The sequence below is a fragment of the Pelophylax lessonae genome (assembly GCF_965119305.1).
Source record: "Pelophylax lessonae genome assembly, chromosome: 4".
NCBI lineage: Eukaryota > Metazoa > Chordata > Amphibia > Anura > Ranidae > Pelophylax > Pelophylax lessonae.
In genome coordinates, this window is record NC_138771.1 from 525,932,741 (window position 1) to 525,945,947 (window position 13,207).

The following is a 13,207-nucleotide window of genomic DNA, read 5'->3' on the forward strand; positions in this document are numbered from 1 at the left end:
CAAAAAAATTATCGCAAAGGATCGCAAAGGTCACACTTGCAACCAGGCGCTGGCATTCCACCACCATGGGGAGGCCTCAAGATGGCAGGAGGGGGGCCCACTGCAGAACTTGTGAAAGGGTCCCGCTGCAGGATCGTAATAAAGGGCCCCGCAACAAGAGTAAAGGGCCCCAAGATCAGTGGGAAAAGCCCCAGACTTAAAGGAAAGGGTCCCGGCCAGGGGTCCGGGGGGCCCTTCATGGTTTCTGGCACCGGGGCCCTGAAGGTTCTAGTTACACCTCTGTAGGCAACATCTAGAAATGTTAATTGTGCCTAAGCAGTACCCTGCTGGGGGACGAGGCAGCGGGATGCCGATGCACGGGATCAGCGGCACTGATTGCCGTCAGCCATCTGCGATCACTCCCAGCTGAGAGAGAAGAACAGTCAGCTGTTGTAAACACAGCTGACAGTTCTTCTGTCTTAAATGATCATAGAGCGCCTGTGATCCTGCTATATAGGATCACAGGTCTCTATGATAATTTCACAAGCCACGCCCCCCACAGTTAGTAAACACTCCCCTAGGCTCACACTTAACCCTTTGATCACCCCTAGGTTAACCCCTTCCCTGCTAATGTCATTATAACAGTAACAGTGCATATTTTTAGCACTGATTACTGTAGTAATGCCACTGGTCCCCCCAAAAGTGTGAAAAATGTCAGTTAGGGGTCCAATCTGTCCGCCGCAATGTCGCAGTCTCACTAAAAATCGCAGATCGCTGCTATTACTAGAAAACAAAAATGACATAAATCTTTCACCTAGTTTGCAGACACAATAACGTTTGCGCAAACCAATCAAAATACGCTTATTGCGATTTTTCTTTTTACCAAAAATATGAAGCATAATACAAATAGGCCTAAAAAAAGAAGAAAATAGATTTTTAAAAAATTTTTGGGGAATGTTATATAGGAGAATGTGAAAAATAATGTTGTTTCAGAAATGTCGCACTTTTTTTGTTTATAGCACAAAAAATAAAAATCGCAGAGGTGATCAAATACCACCATAAGAAAGCTCTATTTGTGGGAAAAAAAGGACATAAATTTAATTTCGATAAAGCATCGCACAACCGCGCAATTTTCTGTTAAAATACCGCAGTGCCGAATTGCAAAAAATTACTGGTCATTAAGGGGGCAAATCCTTCCAGTCCAGAAGTGGTTAAGGTCATTTCCTGTGGGCGATGCTGGGCGTTGCAAAAGGATTCTGCGACATTTCAGGTACAGAGATGTCCTCTTTGTCCTCCATGAGCTCCATATAAATGTCCTGCAGCAGCCTAGCATGCCAGGCGATGTTGTAGAGGACGCAGCAGGCCAGGAACATGTCCCCCCTTTCTCTTCAGGACTCTAAAGGTCCGCTCAATGACAATCTGGGTCCTGGAGTGGGCTAGGTTGTAACGCGACTGGGCTTAAGAGGTGCAATAGGTGACAGGTGTAAATAGCCAGGGCAAACACGGGTATCCGAAATCACCTAAGCGTTCAAAAAAAAAAGTTTTAAGTTGCATTTAAGTTTGCCAAAACACATATATAGCAGTGCAGAGCAGTGACTGTGGCGAAGGGGAGATGTGATCGCCTGTCCAGGGAGACTTTACTGGAGCCGGGTTCCATCATACACGTGTGATTCGACCTGCATTTCCGGTCAGGTGAGACATGAAGATCTTACAGATAGGTAAACAATAAACATGCATGCAATAAAACATATATGAGTAGCCAGCCATGATGGAATGATCCTGTTTCAAAATTCTCAAAGAGCTGAGACTGGCGGAGAATATGAGCATTATGGACTGACCTGCTAATTTGCATAAATGATTGCATGTGGTAAATATAGCCCAATTCATAAAATAAAAAATAATGATTTTGCAGAAAAGAAAAGTGACGGTAAACATTGCAAGGAACTAAAAAAAAGTGGTATTTAACACTCCCCTTTTGGTGGCAGTAACCATGTGGTATTTCCTGTTGGAGTGATTGGGAGCTGAGAAAGAAAGTGCTTAGCAGCATAACAGCTATGGAGCTTTTTGAATGCAATATTTTGCAATATAACTTGTTCAGAAGGCATCAGAGGAGGGTTGTGGTGATGGCTCCGTGACATTTTGCAGAGGGGACCCTACTGGATGACTTCACAGGGTGAGGCTTTACAGAATTTCCGGCTGACCAAGGAGCTTATACTGATGCTGTACGTTAGGCTGCGGTTGGTTCTGGACACCACCACCCAGAGCAGTCGTGGTATTTAACACTCCCCTTTTGGTGGCAGTAACCATGTGGTATTTCCTGTTGGAGTGATTGGGAGCTGAGAAAGAAAGTGCTTAGCAGCATAACAGCTATGGAGCTTTTTGAATGCAATATTTTGCAATATAACTTGTTCAGAAGGCATCAGAGGAGGGTTGTGGTGATGGCTCCGTGACATTTTGCAGAGGGGACCCTACTGGATGACTTCACAGGGTGAGGCTGTACAGAATTTCCGGCTGACCAAGGAGCTTATACTGATGCTGTACGTTAGGCTGCGGTTGGTTCTGGACACCACCACCCAGAGCAGTCGTGCGATTCCGGGCATGCTGAGGTTGCCGGCCATGCTCCATTTTCTTGGGGGGGGGGGGCTTCGTACCAAATGGTGGCCAGGGAAGTTGTCTCTGTCCTTTTCCCTTGTCCTTGGACGAGTGTTGCAGGGATTTCGTGCCATTGAGCCCACCTACATATACATGCCATCGTCTCGTCAGGAGTGGGATCAGATCAAACATGGTTTCTTTGGCATTCATCCCCAACGTAATGGGCACTATAGATTGCACCCATGCCTCCCAATAGAGAAAAATCTCATGCTGGATATCTATACTGATATGGACTGGGTAATATGTTAGGAAAGAAAGAATACCGCATCGTTTGATGAAAATGAAAATGATCAACCTACAGGAGGCTGAATTCAAAGACAGCCCAAAAATCAAAGTGAAAAAATGATGCAGCAGGCTACTCCATTTTGCTTAAATTTCATCTTATCTGACTGTTTTTCACTAGTTTTTCATTTGGCTAAGGTCAATGTCACTGCTGGTAGCATGAGATGATACTTAGACCCTATAGAGGTTGCATAGGCAGTCCAACTCCTCCAGGATGGCACATCATTACGTGTCATTGCCCGAAGGTTTTCTGTGTCTCCCACCACAGTCTCAAGAGCACAGAGGAGATTCCAGGGGGCAGACAGTTACTCTAGGAGAGCTGGACAGGGCCGTAGAAGATACTTAACCCATCAGCAGGCCGGTATCTGCTCCTTTGTGCAAGGAGAAACAGCATGAGCATTGCCAGAGCCCTACAAAATGACCTCCAGCAGGCCACTGGTGTGAATGTCTCTGACCATACAATCAGAAACAGACTTCATGAGGGTGACATGAGGGCTAGACGCCCGCTAGTGGGCCCTGTGCTCACTGTCAACCACCAAGTAGCTTGATTGGCATTTGCCATGAAACGCCAAAATTGGCAGGTCTGCCACTGGCGCCCTGTGCTTTTTACAGATGAGCAGGTTCACTCTGAGCATGTGACAGACATGAAAGGGTCTGAGGAAGCCATGGAGAACATTATGCTGCCTGTAACATCGTTCAGCATTACAGGTTTGGTGGTGGGTCAGTGATGGTCTGGGGAGGCATCTCAATGGAGGGAAGCACAGACCTTAACAGGCTAAACAATGGCATCCTGACTGCCATTAGGTATCGGGATGAAATCCTTGGACCCATTGTCAGATCCTACACTGGTGCAGTGGGCCCTAGGTTCCTCCTGGTGCACAACATTGCCTGGTCTCATGTGGAAAGAGTTTGCAGCCAGTTGCTGGAGAATGTTCCTGGAGAATTGAATGGTCCCCACGCTCGCCTGACCTAAATCCAATAGAACACCTCTGGGATATTACTGTATATTTCGGTCCATCCGACACCGCCAGGTTGCACCTCATTAAGTTCAGGAGCTCCGTGATGCCCTGGTCTAGATCTGGGAGCATGCCCCGATGTTGTCAGGCATGAATACAAGCACGTGGGGGCCATACAAATGACTGAGAACCATTTTGAGTTGTCGCAATAAAATTTCAGCAAAATGGACTAGCCTGCTGCATCATATTTTCAGTTTGATTTTTTGGGTATCTTTAAATTCAGCCCTCTGTAGGTTGATAATTTTCATTTTTTCCATCTAATGATGTGGCATCCTTTCGTTCCTAACACATTACCCAGTCCATATCAGTATAGATATCCAGCATGATATTTTTCCCCATTAAGATCTGATGTTTTTTTTTTAAAGTGTTCCTTTAATTTTTTTGAGCAGTGTATATTAAAGCATACTATTTGTGTTTTTGAATGTTTATTTTCTTCCTAGCACATAGTAATGAGAGATATTTAAAGGACATCTGCCATGACTGAAAAGGCTAAGACAAGGTTATTATCTTTATTAAAGCATACTGGGTTAGCAACTCAAAGTATTGAAGCAGGAGGAACAGTATGACAGCAAGGGAACTAAAATATATAGGTCAGCAATGGCAGTCTGTGGTTTTTTTTTTTTTCTAGACTGATGGTCTTTAAGCTAGATAAACCTAATTCCTTCAAAGAACAACTGTACCTTTAGTGAAGCTGTTCTTTAACCACTTTACCACCGGAGGATTTTGCTGTCTTCCGTCCAGGCCACTTTTTGTGATTCGGCGCTGTGCAACTTCAACTGACAATTGCGCGGTCGTGCGACGCCGTACCCAAACGAAATTTACGTCCTTTTTTTCCCACAAACAGAGCTTTCTTTTGGTGGTATTTGATCACCTGTGCGATTTTTACTTTTTGCGCTATAAACAAAAAAAGAGCGTTTATTTTGAAAAAATAACAATATTTTTAACATTTTTTTATATGAAATTCCCCCCAAAAAAGATGTAAAAACCAATTTTTTAAAAAATTTTTGGCCAATTTGTTTTCTGCTACCTATGTTTGGTAAAAAAAATCGCAATAAGCGTATTTTGATTGGTTTGCGCAAAAGTTATTGCGTTTACTAACAAAGGGAAAGATTTCTGTCATTTTTGGTGTTTTTTTTTTTAACGCGTAATGGCGGCGATCTGCGATTTTTTTTGTGGGACTGCGACATTGCGGTGGACAGATCGGACCCTTGACTGACATTTTTGACACTTTTGGGGGTACCAGTGACATTACTGCAGTAATCAGTGCTATATATATGCACTGTTACTGTAAAAATGACACTGGCAGGGAAGGGGTTAATTTTATTGGAGAGGGAGGGGTTAATGTATGCCTGGTGCTTACTGACGTGTAGGGGGGGAGGAGACTGAGTGAGTCATGGACAGATCGGATGTCCAGCTATGCTGAACAGTCCGATCTGTCACTCCCTGTCACTATGGAGATCCGTCCGCTTGTGTTTACACAAGTGGGCGGATCTCCACACTAGATCCCCGACGATCGGGACAGAGCAGCGGCGATCGCCGCTGCTCCTCCCCTGGCCCGACTCCCGCTGTGAATGAAAACAGCGGGAGCGAGCCTCCGGCGGCGCGCAAGCGCCGCCCAGAAGGGGGAGTGTCTGACGACGTCAATACTACGTCGTCAGACGATAACGAGCCACTCTGCCGCAGTAGTATTACTGTGAGCAGACGTAAAGTGGTTAATAAATCTCCCCACTTCCATGAGTGCAGCCCCCCCCCCCCCCCAATGCGCCAATACTTACCTTATCCCAAACCAGGAATGTTTCTTCTAACATGGTCCCAGCAATTGCCTCTTCATATTGTGCATGTGCACCACAGCCCAATTCATTGCTCTGGGTAAGCTGTACACTAAAGCAGTCTTTCTCAACCAGTGTGCCGCCAGAGGTCCTCAGGTGTGCCGTGGGATCATGGGAGAGAAGGGCTGTCAGATGAGCCTATCTCCTGATCCCCTGCCAAATTATACAACGGCACTGTGAGTCTGCTCCATCAGTCTCAATAGTGAAAGTAAAGAGAAGAGGAGTGTGCTGTGCTCTCTGCTTCCCCCTACAGTGCAGTACCCAGCTAAAAAAGAAAGGTACTGTGCTACAATGTTTTAAAGCTTTATACGTGTGTGTGTACATGTGTGTATGTGTTTGTATGTGTGTGTGTGCATGTGTCTGTTTGTGTCTGTATGTGTCTGCCATCAGAACTGCTTTTGTAGGGCTTGTTTGTGATAGCACCAAGGACTGCTGCTCCTCTAAAAAGCAATCCACGATCAGATCGCTTTTCAGAGCCATCAAACAGGTTGTAAAGAGGCCATATGTTGCCTTCTCACCACCTGTTTTAAGCCCGTAAATGCAGCATTACCACTCCGCAACCGTGCAATGCACACAGTTGCAAGGTGGTTGCAGTGCAGCCCCTTTCACCCTGGGTATACCTCCAGCTGAAACCACAGCATGTGTACCCCCTAAGCTGCTGCCTCTGAATGTAACATGTGAACAAGCCTTTGGTTCACATCTGTGTGGCTGCATGCTGTGTGTAGGGCAGACCATTCATTTCAATGGGCTTCCCTACCCGCAGAAATGCAGGGAAAGAAGTCCCTGACCCCTTTTTTAAAATTGCGCCGCACCAAAAGCACCCTATGTTTGCCAATCTGTGGGGTACCATTAAGAGTTAATGGCACCCCTAAAGAGCAGATCATTTGTCTGTGTGTCAGGAACGAGCGCGATTTTGTGTGTGTTACGCGACACACAGTAATGTGAACCAAGCCTTGAACAGGGGTGCCTCAAGACTGAAAATACTTTTTAAGGGCACCCCGACTGGAAAAAGGTTTAGAAACACTGCATTAAAGGACTACTGGCGGCCACCATGAGTACAAAATTATAGGGCCTCAATATAAAGGGGAGCCAGGCATGATTTTATAATAAGAAAGATTGCTGTAATAGTGAGGAAGGCATGTGTTGACTTAGGCTGCACTCATGGGCATGTTTTTTTTTTTAAAGCAAGACTTAACTAAAGACAAAGCTGTACTAGTTTTAACCATTGTTATAGTGTAGAGTTTAATTTAAATATAGCATAAACTATAGTGTTTAAAGTTAACTTATCATGAGAGTAATTATGTTACTACTTTGCTAGTGCACCCAGAAAGCTTGTCTAGCCTGGAAACACAATATACATACTGTACATCATTACCTTCTGCCCAGCAATGTGAGAGTAACTCATGGATAATGAGGCTCCGTAGCTTCATCCTGGTAAAATGGAGACACTGCAGGAACATTACACAACTGTAAAACAGATTTCTTCTATAAGGGCTACTAAGGATAAACAACAAGTCAGTATGTGTAAAAGGTTTTTATTATATTCATGGACATGTAAAAGTATCAGGAGATTATCAAAAGAGAAGATATTTAAAATGAAGGTGTCATGTTGAAGAGTAAGACATTTTCATACACACCGCTGATTTCCTGTCCAGTAATTCCATAGAAGAAAACTACTTCCTGTCATTTTAGTACCTCTTTTAGCCTGATATGGTCACTAAGCAGAGCTCCTTAACTCATCACCTGTGCAGTTGTGGGAGCTTTATACATGGCTGTGAACAATATCAAACTGATAATGAAAAGCTGGCTTTCAGAGTGCGTTTGGACATGCAGATGCCATCTGATTGTCCTTAGGTATCTGAACCAACCAGCCTTTCCCTAAGCATGAGAAAAGCACTTAGCCTTATTGAGAGTGATAGGAGAGACATCCTGCATGCATCTCGAGTCCGTGGCTGATTAGGGAAAAACTTAACTGGAGAAGGTTTTCTATCTCGTTCTATTGCTATTTTCCCAGATGAGTTGCGGTTGGCTTTCTTTGCAGGTCTCTTAATCAAAAGTCAGTAGGGCCCTTTAATGTGTATGTCCAGCCATATAGAAGAGAGGGATTAAACCTGTCACGTTTTTATTGCTATCTGGGGCTTCGTTATAGAAATTCATCCCCATTTACTGTCTCTGTGACACCGGTTTCACCAGAAGTCAGGGAACGTCTGCTACAAGGAAACAGGCAACAAGAAGTCCTTCATATTAGGTTTTTACAGAAGGATTAGACACTGGAAAACAAAGGGCGACATTTCAACAAAAAAAAAACATGGTTTCATAGTTGGTGAGGTGGAATAAAGACACTAGTCATCCAGTTCATAGGTTAGTCTTTTAGAGGCAGAGCTGAAAAAAAAGACGTCCATCCTCCTTGGACACTAGCAAAACACTGAGGCATGCTGGGAATTGGAGGGCTTATTCTGTTATTGCCTACAATGTTTTTGTTTTCCAGTGTCCAATCCTCCTGTGGGTGGCAGCATAACCCAAATATGACTTCCTGTGTTCTTCAACGGATGAGAAACAAAATGCCTTTTTAGGTAGAGTAGGGAAACACTGGAACCCCTCCCTGTTGGATGTTCCCGCTGCAGATTTTCCCTCACTTCCTGTCTACTGAAACCTCTTCATCAGCATCAGACTAGTAGCAAAAACCTGACAGGGGTTCTAACCTTTCCCTAGTTTTTGCTGGATATACCCTTTAATTCTTTTTGTTTAGGTCTGTAGCACTTTACAAAAGTGTTTTAGGAAGTAGATGTAAATTTCTGTTTGTAATGTCTTTCACGGGAGACAATGCAGCATTCTCAGCTCCTCCTGGTGGGGCTGCTGTTTGAATCCAAATCTGTGGGGCCAGTTGTAATAAATACTGTAGAGTGCCAGGTCTGGAAGTCTTAGAGCCAGGAGTAAACACCAAAGATGATGGACTTGTCGCAGCATTTTCATCGAAGGATGTAAACTTGACAAGATTGCATTTACCCACCTAAAAGCTGCTGTAAGAAACCCAATGGCCTTCTCCATTAAAGTTGAACTCTGAGGATGAATTTTTTTTTAGCATTTTGCCTAGGGCAATATATATATAGGGGGATATAGTTACCTTATTCCTTGCTCCTTCAGGCTTCCTCATCTTCATGCAAATGGTTCCCCGAAGCCTCTTCTTCCTGCTGCCGTACAACTGATTACCCGGGACCTGCAATGTACCAGCGGATGCTAGGAGCATGCCCACATTTGAGGGGGTCAGACAGTGGAGGAGAGTGCTGACTGCTAGGGAAGTGAGGAATAAAGTAAATATATCACCTTATCCTCTAGGTAAAATAAGCAGTTAACCTTGCAGTGGGAAGATGGACTGGTCATGCAGCACGGAGGAAACCTGTGAAAGTGAAGACTAAGGTGGGTAAGTGAGTAAGTGTTAATCATCCTCTAGGCAAAGCAAGTAGCTAGGGGGTATTGGGGGGGGGGGGGGGGGCTTAATTCAAATATAAAAGTTTTTGGTCCCTAGAGTTCTGCTTTGAATTGTACAAGTATTTTAGAAGAAGATTAGAAAAGCAGGAAATTTGAAAAACCATCAGCAGGTTCTTAAAATGACGCAGGAGATTCTGCAATGTATACTGACTTCTGGATCAGCTGTGTCAGGAAAAAGAGTAAGAATGATAAACAGGTGGAGCAACAGAAACATTTTGTTGGAAGAATATCACCCTTTTCCAGAAAGAAAGAGAAAAACAATAGGTCCACAATAATGTCAGCACATCTGCTTATACTTATCTTCCCTTTCACTCTTCTCCAATGGACAGGAAGTGACTTATCTGTACCTCTGGGTATGGCAGAGTACATAAATCCCTCCCCTTCCTCCTGAGTGAAAGCTCTGCTGATTAGGGCTCAAGCATCCAGTGCTGTCACATGGAGGTGAGTAAAGAATCTTAAGCCCTGTATTTGCTTCAAGTCCTTTTCCTCATTCCCATTGGCAAACCAATTGATGACGGAGCAAAAGGGAAGGTACTGATTAGCAGCTGTGGGATTCAGCGATAAAGTGAACCTGTTGCATGACCCTTCACAAGGAAAGCACAAGTCCACCTTAAAAGCATTTGTCTGCCAGAAATGGGCTAACACTATTCATTTTTATTATGGACTTTTTTAGCCGAACCTGCCGTCTGTAACTAAAAGTCACGCCCCCTAATGTGAGGGCCCAGTATAAAAAGAAAAAAAAAAAAGAGAATAAAATGTTATTATATGAGGCTTTGTCTGCCCACATCCATGCCATATCCTGGAGATTGGGAACATCCCCTTCCAAAATCGATGAAAATACCTTCAGAGTCTGAGTCTATGGATTCTAAGATCTGATCAACTATTGTCTCTGGGCTAGAGGAAGGTGCAGGAAGCAGCGTGGAGTCCCTGGACAGCTCCTCTATTGAGTTCTGGCTGTGTAATAGTCCTTGTTGAGGTTCGCTGTTATTGTGGACAGGTGAAAATTGTCCATTACCCACGGAGGGTCTGTCCAGCTCGGCTGGAGGCTGTGTTTTGGTGGTGGCCATGGAGAGTTTGGAGCTAGAGTCCAGGATGGTGGTCAGGTTGGAGTAGGCCTGGATCTCCAGGAAGGTGGTCATCTCTGACAGGGAGTGCCTGCGGATTCCCGTCCCATTGGTTGCCAGGCTTTCCATTTCATACTCAGCCACCGGCGTCAGCAGCGGATTGTTGTAGCTCTTGGATCTCACGACTGGGTTCTTAGTTACAACATCACCAGACTTTGGGCAACGGCGAAATATGCGTTTTTCTGTCGGGAACAAGAAATAACAACACTGACTTTAAAGATGTCTAATATTATTAAGGCTGGGATAACTAAATTCCAGCCAAAGTTTTTTTAAAGTTTTGAATAGAACGTGAAAGGGTTAGAACCTGACGGGGTTTTATTTCTGCCTGGGTCCCTGTCGGGAAGATTCCCTTTTTCTGTTTATCTTGATGACTGTTGTAACAAGTATATAACTTAATGAGAAATTCAAAAGGTTTTGGCTTTAGATACTTTCTCTAGAGACAAACTAAATGGGCAAAATCAGAAAATCTAAGTCTAGTTCATGAATTCAGTCACAATACCTCACAAAAGTGAGTACACCCCTCACATTTTTGTAAATATTTTATTATATCTTTTAATGTGATGACACTGAAGAAATGACACTTTGCTACAATGTAAAGTAGTGAATGCACAGCTTGTATAACAGTGTAAATTTGCTGTCCCCTCAAAATAATTCAACACACAGCCATTCATTTCTAAACCGCTGGCAACAAAAGTGAGTACACCCCATAAGTGAAAATGTCCAAATTGGGCCCAATTAGCCATTTTCCCTCCCCGGTGTCATGTGACTCGTTAGTTTTACAAGGTCTCAGGTGTGAATGGGGAGCAGGTGTGTTAAATTTGGTGTTATCGCTCTCACTCTCTCATATTGGTTACTGGAAGTTCAACATGGCACCTCATGGCAAAGAACTCCCTGAGGATCTGAAAAAAAAGAATTGTTGCTCTACCTACAGATGGCCTAGGCTATAAGCAGATTGCCAACACCCTGAAACTGAGCTGCAACATGGTGGCCAAGACCACACAGCGGTTTAACAGGACAGAATCCACTCAGAACAGACCTCGCCATGGTCAACCAAAGAGGTTGAGTGCACGTGCTCAGTGTCATTTCCAGAGGTTGTCTTTGGGAAATAGACGTATAAGCTGTCGTCCCAGAGGGAAGCCTCTTCTAAAGATGATGCACAAGAAAGCTCGCAAACAGTTTGCTGAAGACAAGCAGACTAAGGACATGGATTATTGGAACCATGTCCTGTGGTCTGATGAGACCAAGATAAACTTATTTGGTTCAGATGGTGTCAAGCGTGTGTGGCGGCAACCAGGTGAGGAGTACAAAGACAAGTGTGTCTTGCCTACAGTCAAGCATTGCGGTGGGAGTGTCATGGTCTGGGGCTGCATGAGTGCTGCCGGCACGGGGGAGCTACACTTTATTGAGGGAATCGTGAATGCCAACATGCACTGTGAAATACTGAAGCAGAGAATTATCCCCTCCCTTCGGAGACTGGGCCGCAGGGCAGTATTCCAACATGATAACGACCCCAAACACAACTCTAAGATGACCACTGCCTTGCTAAAGAAGCTGAGGGTAAAGGTGAGCCGTATTGAGCATCTGTGGGGCATCCTCAAACGGAAGGTGGAGGAGTGCAAGGTCTCTAACATCCACCAGCTCTGTGATGTCATCAGGGAGGAGTGAAAGAGGACTCCAATGGCAACCTGTGAAGCTCTGGTGAACTCCATGCCCAAGAGGGTTAAGGCAGTGCTGGAAAATAATGGTGGCCAGACAAAATATTGACACTTTGGGCCCAATTTGGTCATTTTCACTTAGTGTACTAATTTTTTTTGCCAGCGGTTTAGACATTAATGGCTGTGTGTTGAGTTATTTTGAGGGGACAGCAAATTTACACTGTTATACAAGCTGTACACTCACTACTTTACATTGTAGCAAAGTGTCATTTCTTCAGTGTTGTCACATGAAAAGATATAACAAAATATTTACAAAAATTTGGGGGGTGCACTCACGTTTGTGAGATACTGTAAATATTAACATTTGTATGAGATTACAATTATTGAATAATTTTTAGGCAGTTATGTCAGTAGAAAAATTCAGCATGAAGAACACCTTGGACTGGTCTTGTGGATAAGAACTGATGGTTTTGGCCTTTAACCACTTGCCGTCAGCCAGCATATACTGCAGCAAGTCGACTCTGTCCCACGAAATGACGTAAATGGCCACGCGCCCGCACTGGAGGTACGGGCGCGTGGCCATTTACCACAGGGTGAGCCAATCAGTGGGTCCGGTAGCCGTGATTGCTGCCGGGCACCCGCAATTGCTCCCTGTTGAGACAGAACGGCAGTCTGCTGTTGTAAACATGGCAGACCGCTGTTCTGTCAGTAATGAACACAGGGATCCTGTGTTCCTCTTATTTAGGAACATAGGTCCCTGTGTTCATTCAGTAAATACATCTCCCCCACAGTTAGAAAGCACCCCCTAGGGACACATTTAACCCTTTGATCGAACCTGGTTTTAAACCCCTTCCCTGCCAGTGTCATTAGTAACAGTGCATATTTTTAGCACTGATTACTGTAGTAATGTCACTGGTCCCCCCCAAAGGTGTCAAATATGTCAGTTAGGTGTACGATCTGTCTGCCGCAATGTCGCAGTCCAGCTAAAAAACGCTGATTGCCGCCATTACTAGTAAAAATAAATAAATAAATAAAAATGCCATATATCTTTCCCCTGTTTTGTAGACGCAAAAACGTTTGCGCAAACCAATCAATATACCCTTATTGTGATTTTTTTTTTTACCAAAAATATGTAGAAAAATACAAATTGGCCTACAATGATGAAAACATTTGACTTTTAA

The 13,207-nt window shown here is 44.2% G+C and overlaps 1 protein-coding gene across 3 annotated transcripts in view; it reads right to left on the bottom strand.

Moving 5' to 3' along the window:
• Positions 1–9,238: 9,238 nt before the first annotated feature.
• PRR5 (proline rich 5) overlaps positions 9,239–13,207 on the bottom strand; it is a 199,386-nt gene continuing 195,417 nt past the window's right edge. For all 3 annotated transcript variants that reach the window (XM_082253279.1, XM_082253280.1, XM_082253278.1), the window contains one exon: positions 9,239–10,553. In XM_082253279.1, coding sequence (XP_082109405.1) covers positions 10,009–10,553 — 545 coding nt within the window. In that variant the 3' untranslated portion in view covers positions 9,239–10,008. The remainder of the gene's footprint in view (positions 10,554–13,207) is intronic.